This window comes from Balaenoptera acutorostrata, chromosome 20 (genome assembly GCF_949987535.1).
Source record: "Balaenoptera acutorostrata chromosome 20, mBalAcu1.1, whole genome shotgun sequence".
In the NCBI taxonomy this organism is placed as follows: Eukaryota; Metazoa; Chordata; class Mammalia; order Artiodactyla; family Balaenopteridae; genus Balaenoptera; species Balaenoptera acutorostrata.
The window spans coordinates 49,270,307-49,278,222 of NC_080083.1; the positions used below are offsets into that span (position 1 = coordinate 49,270,307).

At 56.0% G+C, this 7,916-nt stretch overlaps 1 protein-coding gene across 1 annotated transcript; it reads left to right on the forward strand.

Annotated features, from left to right (window-relative positions):
* Positions 1-3,831: 3,831 nt before the first annotated feature.
* On the forward strand, positions 3,832-7,079 carry PRR29 (proline rich 29). Its single transcript, XM_007175748.3, has 6 exons — positions 3,832-3,891; positions 4,185-4,260; positions 4,442-4,548; positions 6,225-6,454; positions 6,616-6,686; positions 6,880-7,079. Exons 1-6 carry the CDS (start codon positions 3,832-3,834, stop codon positions 6,906-6,908), a joined length of 573 nt encoding a protein of 190 aa, XP_007175810.2. The 3' UTR covers positions 6,909-7,079.
* The last annotated feature ends 837 nt before the right edge of the window (positions 7,080-7,916 follow it).

Consider the following 7,916-nt stretch of genomic DNA (forward strand, 5'->3'; position numbering starts at 1 on the left):
TGAGTCATTCAGTCCAGGGTGACTTTCTGGGAGCTTCAGCAAGTACTCCCCCATGGTTGGTGGCACCCCAATTTCCAGGGAGTCCAGGAGGGGAGGGTTCTGGACTCCATCCCATAGCTCCATTCTGATGGGGTGGGACCTTGAAACTGGGTCCCCATCACACGGCATCCCATTGGTGTGATCTATGTGTTTATAAGTCCCCAAAGTACCACCAGGGGCCTTTTGGATAAAACCCCACACACACATCTCACAAGGATAACCATGATTTGCAGAAATAGTATAGTCAGAGCCTCCAAGCAGAAAAATGGAATTTCTTTATTGTTATAATTTCAAGGCTTCTCCCCACAAATCCAGTTAGACATGAAATTCTGCAAAGCAGTATTTAGCGCCTCTCTTTCAACCCTCATATTCTAACTCCTTCCAATTTGTGCCTTTTTACGAAATGGGTCAAAAAAAAGAGACTGCTACTGGGTCAGTCTCTCTCTGCTCAGCACTTCCTCAGCTGTACCACACAGACATTCATTTCCCCTTGAATTCTTTTTTTTTTTTTTTTTTTTTTACTACTTATTTATTTGGCCGTGCCGGCTCTTAGTTGCAGCACGCAGGATCTTCGTTGTGGCATGTGGGATCTTTTAGTTGAATCTTTAGTTGCAGCATGCAGGCTCTTAGTTGCGGCATGCAGGCTCTAGTTCCCTGACCAGGGATCGAACCCAGGCTCCCTGTACTGGGAGCGTGGAGTCTTAACTGCTGGACCACCAGGGAAGTCCCTCCCCTTGAATTCTTAAAAAGACCCTTTTCTCTACATTTCCATCTAAGGAGGAGAGGAGGGAGCCCTTTTTCCCCTTCCATGGTTTTTAATGACTGCAAACTCTTCCTTGGAGTGAATTACTTCCATTTGCATAACCATTTCCCTACTATGGGACATTGGGTAACGTTCAACTTTCAACTCTTAAAAATAACACTGCAACGAACACATACGAGTAGAAATCTTTTTCCACGTCTAGCTTATTTCCAGGAATAGATTTACCAAGGCAACAGGGAGGATTTTCGGTACATATTGTTTTGGGACACTAAAACAAACAAACAAACAAACAAAAAACCCAAAACAAAAAAGTGAAGATGCAAATAAGAGTCCCCACTGAGAAGAATGGAAAGGGATTAGGTGGAGTGTTCAACACCCCAAAGAAAATAATAGTAGGCAGGGCAAGTAGCCAGAAAGGCACCTCCTCCACTGTTGGACTGAAGTTAGATCTGTAAGCAAAATAACGTTGCCAGATAAGTGTGTGGTTTTCCCATTATTCAAAGGGCAAATGCTTCAGTTTCCTTTGACACCTCTAATTGGATACCAGAAGCCAGGTAGTTTTTATCTCAACCCTGTCTTCCAAAATACAAGTAAGTCTCATGTAGGGTTAACGTGCGATCTTATATCTGAGGTATTGACATGATCACCTCTTCCTGCCTCTTTCCTACAGCCACCTCCAGCCTGCTCTGAGCTTCCTTTACAGGGAAGGAAGGTGGCCTCCTTGCTGGCCTCCCTGCCTCCAGCTTTGCCTCAGTTCAATACATGGACCATTATACTCCCAGACGAATGTTCTTCAATGTCGACTTCGGTATTTCACGTCATTGAACACAAATTTATCAGAGAGCTGCTAGAAAAGCTTTTCCCAGGAGTTAGCAGCAGCCTGGGCAGCAGAAATGGTGAAAGTGGGAGACCGGTGTCTTAGTTTGGATTCCCCCAAAAGTAGAGCCTGAGACAAGGATTTGACAGCAAGAAGTTTATTTGGAAGGAGATCCCAGGAAGCACTGTGAGGGTGTGGAGAAGTGGGGAGGCTGCCGGGTATGGGCAGCCCTGACAGCTTCTCTATAATTGCCCCTCTCTCTACCTCCCTCCCTCTTTCCCTCTCTTTCTCCGCCCCCCCCCCCACAGATGCACATATATACATATAATTTTTAAAACAAAAATAAGATCTTACTATGCTTTCTGATTGTTTTGCTTGACTCTCTTGGACATCATTCCACATCAGTAGATATATTCTATACCAAAATTGTCAATGGCGGAATAGTATTCCATTGGGAGGACACATCCCATCAGACATTTGTTCTTTCTAATTCTGGTTGACATAAACAAAGATATGACAAACAAGATAAATCTTTCTAAAATGTGGCTGTGCACACGTCGTCCCCTTATTTCTCTCCTGCTCAAAACCCACCAAGAGCTTCCCATTACCCGCATGGCAAAGCCTCACTTCTATAACTTGGCCTTTGAGTCTGTCCTGTGTCTGCCTGGAACTTCCCTCTGCCCAGATCCCCTACCCTTGCCAGGTAGTTTGGGCCACTGGATCTTTACAGGCCCCGTCCATTCCCGCATCTGCACCTTTGCTCTGGCTGTGTTCCCAGCCTGGGCTGCCCTCTCCCTCTCACACTGCTTGGCCCCATCCCAAGGGTCTCCACCTCCTTCAGAACTCCACCCTTCAGTGACTGAGTCTTCTCTTTTTCATGATCTCTTCTTGTATGGTTCACTCAGAAGGCACTTTGCACAGTCTTGTATCTTTGCTCTCCTTTCAGGGGAATTTTTCACTTCCCAACAACGCTGGAACCAGCGAGGATACACTATTGTGTCTACAGTGCTCAGAAGGGCACCTCGCACACACAGGCACCTCCTGGGTCAAAGTTTGCTGATGGTGAGCGCAAGGATTGGTTTCATCTTTCTCCCTGGAATGAGGGTGGAGATGGAAAGACGCGCCTCTGTGTCCTTCCCACTCACTGCAGGCCTGTGACCACAGTGCCCGATCTCAGCTTGATGATGGCTGTCAACGCCATAAGACCCACGGGGACAGCTAATGCACCGCCCACAGTCCCCATCTCCTGGAGACAGGGACGAAGGTACAAAGGAGGAGGTGGGAATGGTCTTTCTGGCTCTAGACACCAGGACTTCTGGGAAGGGGAGCTGAACAGGAGTGGAGGGTGGGGGAAGGCCACTCTGGGGTGCTAATCCCAGCTTCCTGTCTGGATTTTCTTCGACTGCTGCTCAGGGCCTATCTTAGGATGGTCACAGCTGCCGAAATAGATCTCTCCCTTCACCTGTTCTTAAGCAAAGAAGACCTCGATAACTTCCTGTTGAAAGAATGCAAGCTTTGGTAATTTTTCCGGGATGAAGGGCAATAATGGGGTCACTGATGTTGAACTCCCCAGACTTTGCCACCTCTTTGGAGCAGTGGCTCCCCTTGACCAGGAACCGGGGAGCAAACAGGGGCCAGCCTTTTCCGTGAACTTGGTTGGTGTTTCCTTCCTTGGTGGCCTCCAGAAACCACTCTTGGCCCGCAGGACGGCCCTCTGATTCAGAGTGACAGGGAGCAAATCCTTTGCCCTCCTCATTCACCTGCCCCTTGCCCCCAAGCCTGCTCCAACAGAATTCTCTACTCCTAACTCATCATCCTAGTCAGCTGGGCACTGGGCCCCAAAAACCAAGTGTCCGAGTTGGGGCGGGCCTCCCCAGCCACTCACGCATTCACTCAACAAACTCGGCCCCCCAGGCTCCGTGCCAGGGATGCCCAAGGGTGCGAGGTACAGCGAGGGATGCGCCGTGATGCCCAGGCAGCCACGGCGCGGGGGTTTGGATGTGGACATCTGGGAGAGAGTTGGGCCTCCGGGGGTGGGGGTGAGGGTCCTCGGGACCCCTCGTCCCTAGAGGTGGAGAGAGAAGAGCAGGAGGCGGCGACGAAGGGCGAACGTCCCAGGCACCGGAACGCTGGCGGGACCTGCGCATGCGTAGGAGGAGACTTTGGCGTCGCCCAGTGTCGTCAAGGTAACCCTGATCCGCTGCAGCTGGCCATGGCCTCAGGGACTGGAGGGAGCTGGGGTCGTCCCCCCGCACAGACTGTAGCCCCGACGGTGAAGGCTGAGTCGGGGACCAGAGCCTGCCTTTACCTGGAAGGCCTTGGGGGCGGGGTGGAGGGGTGGGCTGACTTGGGGAGCTGTCCCTGGAGGGTCCGAACCCTGGAGGAGCGGGGGTGGGTGAGGAGAGCGACCCCAGCCAGAGAGGAAGAGACTTGACAGGGAGGCCATGGGCGCGCGGAGGGGAGAAGCTCCTGCGAGGTTAGGGAAGCGACTCACGGCGTGGGGAGCGAGGGGGGTCCCCATCCCTTCCCCACCTAGCCTGAGTCTCCCCCTCCCCCCCCCCCCAGCCCTGGGTGACCATTCTGCAGCCCCTCCTGTGGGCCATCCCACCTCCGTCCCCACAGCCGAGCCGCGTGAAGGAAGGTGAGACTCCGGGATCTCCCCACTTTGTACCCGACTCTGCCCGGCACATTCTCTGGGCGTCCTTGCTGCACCCCTCCTTCCCCCGCCCTCCCCCCGGAGCTGGAGTTGGGGGAAAGGCCCTGGGGTCGGGGCAAGGGCAGGGGGAGTTCTGGCGCGGGCCTGCTGAACTCCCGTCCCCTAGACCTGCTGGAACTGATGCTGCTGCAGAACGCGCAGACGCACCAGCTGCTTCTGAGTGGCCAGGTGGCAGCGGCGCTCAACAAGGGGCTTGCCTGGTCTGGCCCGCAGGTGCGTGGGCTGGAGCGGGGGGAGTGGGGGTGGGCTACCGGGGCTGCCCGCCTGCAGGGCCAGAGGTGGGCATCCATTTAGGGTTCCCCCCACCTTGAGAAAAAGGATCAGGCAACAGAGGAGCCAGAAGCCAGCCCCCATCTATCTGGCTAGGTCTGTTTGGCATCTGTTATGTGCCAGGCCCCCGTGTCAGCCTCCATGGAGTGGAGGTAGCGGGTCCCCAAATCCAGACCACTCAGGTCTTGTTTTCAAGGTTTCCCTGCAGTGCATCCCCCATCGGACTGCAGACCCAGGAGGGCAGGCGGTGTGCCTGATACTTATTAGGGGTTCAATTGCTATTTGTTGAACAAGTGAATGAATAAATGAATGACTATGAATACAAGGCAACTTTGGCTGTGACTGGCACAAAGTGTGAGGGCCACCTGGTTGGGGCATGAGGAACATCTCCTTGGAGGAGCAAGTGGCCTTAGAACCAGCCCTTGAAAGCCAGGTAGGATTCTGATGCTTGCAGGAGGTGAGGGGTGTGTCCACGATCTAGGTGGGCAGGGGCAGAATCAAGAGACGGAATGGAGGAAACCCTGTGTATATGTGGGGAGGGGGTGTAGGGGGGAGGTGATGGGTGCATGGGAGGGGGAGGAGCTCTAAGGCCGAGCCTTATTCAGCCAGCAATGGGCAGCCTGAGACGTCCGGAGGGGTGACAGCTGGGTGGTGAGAGGATGCCTATCAGCTTGGAGGGAGCGGAGAGAGATTCACGGAGGCGCCGGTCAGAGGAGTCGAGGCAGAGGGAGACCCTGAGGAGCTGCTGCCACCCCTTCACCCCCAGGCCCTCAGGGGGCCCTTGGGAGGAGCGCCCTACCTCAACAAGTGGGGCATAAGCGGGTCCAGGGACTGGGGGTTGAGACAGGCTGGGACCTGGGACCCTTTGCTGCGGTGCTGCAGTGCTTGCACCTGGACAAACGTCTCTTCGAGCCGCAGAATACAAAGGAAATGAGACTAAAAATAACGGCACGCATGCGCAGTTGGGGCAATTATGAACAATAAGACACAAAAAGGCCACAAATCAGCTGCCATTTCTGAGGTGCAAAAGTAGGGTACTGCGCGTGATTCCTGCACCCAGCACCACCAAGAGGGTGGGCGGACCACCTAAGCCGCCCCTACAGCCCAACCCACCAATCAGTCCCTCCCCTCTCCCCATGTAAGGAACCAGCCCACGCTCCTTGGGGAGCAAGCAAGGGCACCTGTTTCTTGTTCTCGCTCCCTCGGGCAGCATGAGTCCCAGTGAATTCCCAGCCTGAATTCCTTGGCTGGCTTCTTATCAATTTCTATTGATTAAAGAGTCCAAGAACCCTGTATCCGTAACGGGGTGAGGCCAGGGGTAGCTTGCTGGACTCCTGGCCCCAGCTCTGGAGTCATACCTGGATTTCTCCAGTCCCTGCTTGGCCTTATTAGCGGGGTGACCTTAGAAAAGTTACTTAACCTCTGAGCCTCGGTTTTTCCCATCTGCAAAATAAGGAATGAATGTCTCCAAAGAGCCTTGCTTGTGTGTAGTAAACGCCCAATAAACAGTAGCTATTTTGTGCTGGGTATCTGGAGAAATAATTTAGAGGAATGGAGGAGTGGCGGCAGGGAGAGCCTGATCCTGTATCCTCTCCCCTCCCCTCTTGCACAATCCCCAGGTCTACCTGGAGGGTCAACAGGAGGCAGCGTATGAAGAGGAGGAGGAGACCGAAGCCCAGGAGGAGGGGCCTTTGGTGTTCCACCACCACTACCTGCCCTGCCTGATGCCTGCTCTGGGCCCCCTGCTCCCCTGGCCGGCCCCTCTCCTTTCCCCTCCCCTACCGCAGCCCCACTTGCAGCCCTTGGCCAGGGTTCAGCACCACCCTCCTACCTCTGGGAAAAGGGGGGCGTAAGTGAGGCTGGGGGTCTGGGTGCTGCTCGGGCCCTGCTCTGGGGCTGGGCTGGAAGAGCTGGCTAGGGGCCAGGCTGGGGTGGGGAAACTTGTGGGTGAAATTCCAGAGGCTACTGGGGCCTCTGACGGGGCTCTTTCTTTTCTCCTCCCCATCCCAGGAGAGCCGTGCCGCCGCCCCCACCCCCCAGCGCCGCAGGGACTGTGGGTGTGGATGTACCCCCAGCTTCAGGTAGGGACCAGGTGGGTGGGCAGTGGGGCCCAGGCCTGGCGGTCGATCAGAGGCCAGGAAGGCCATGCGCCCTGGGGGGCTGAGGGCCCCCCACTGTCACGGCCACGGACAACTGGCCTGTCCCCTTCCGGTTTCCTCCCTGGGCTCCACTGAGGCAGGAGGGAGTCACCATGAGGGTATTGTCTCCCCCCAGACTATTATGATGCCGAGAGCCTCCCGTGAGGACAGACATCAGCCCCAGGACCCACGCCAGCTTCATCGCAGGGCTGGAAATAGCCCCAGAGCCCCTGTGTGCCCCGCTACTGCTTTTCCAACCCTGCACCTATGCCTGGCAGCCCTTCTTACCCCCTCAGCCCCAAGTAGGCCCTCTCCCCGAGGTCAGTCAGTTCCCCTCTCTACCCCACGGAGACCTTGAAGCAGTCTGATCTCTGCTTCAGGGTGAGAGCCCCTTAGAGCAGTGCCCAGGCCCTGGCGGTCACACGAAAGCCCAAGCCTGTCCCGGTGATTGCTGCCTGGGCTGGCAGAGGCCTGGGAACCAGAGCCCTCCCTCGACCTCCACTCCCCCACCCACCACCCCGGGGATGGCCAGCGCTGCGGCGTCTCGGGTTGGCCCAATAACGGAGCAGGAGGTAAGAGGCGAGGACTGCTTTTGTTGTCCGTGGCTCTCTGAAGGCCCAGAGTGATGGGGGAGGCCTGGCTGAGGAGATCCTGAAGCTGAGCCCTTGGGGCCCCCATGCTTACCCCTGGAAGCTGGCTCTGTTGACAGAAAGGAAAGGTCAGAGCCATGCCCTGCTCTGACACGGAGGGCCTGCGGTCCCAGAGGGCCACGTGGGAACAGAGTGTCTCTCTGCCCCTCTGGGCCAGGGTGCATCTCCCCACCCTCCCTCAGTAGGAATGAGTCACTCAGTGTCCGATGAGGGTGGGCGTCTGGTGCCTGGGCTGGTCAGCATGGGGGCGCCCCAGGGCCTGGGCTCCCCGGGGCTCTGGAAGGCCCCCGTGAAGGAGAGGGTGGAGGGAGGCTGAGGGGACATTTGGAGACCGAAGTCCAGCCGGGCCTGGTGGCTCCCCTTCCTGACCATTCCCAGGAGGAGACACTGAGGCACAGGGTTAAGTCCAGGTGTTTGTATTCAGACTAGAAAAGGCAGGGTCCCTGAAGTCCTCTGCTGCTTGGCACGGGCCTTCAGCCAGGGCTGAACCACAACCCTAAGGAGCCGTGCTGAGTTCCAGTGG

What these genes read in the sequence shown, in the direction of transcription:
- PRR29 (XM_007175748.3), top strand. Translation starts at nt 3,832, where the DNA reads ATGGCCTCAGGGACTGGAGGGAGCTGGGGTCGTCCCCCCGCACAGACT. An exon ending in CACAGACTGTAGCCCCGACG is followed by an intron (nt 3,892 to 4,184) that starts GTGAAGGCTGAG and finishes CCCCCCCCCCAG; the next exon opens with CCCTGGGTGACCATTCTGCA. An exon ending in TTGCCTGGTCTGGCCCGCAG is followed by an intron (nt 4,549 to 6,224) that starts GTGCGTGGGCTG and finishes CACAATCCCCAG; the next exon opens with GTCTACCTGGAGGGTCAACA.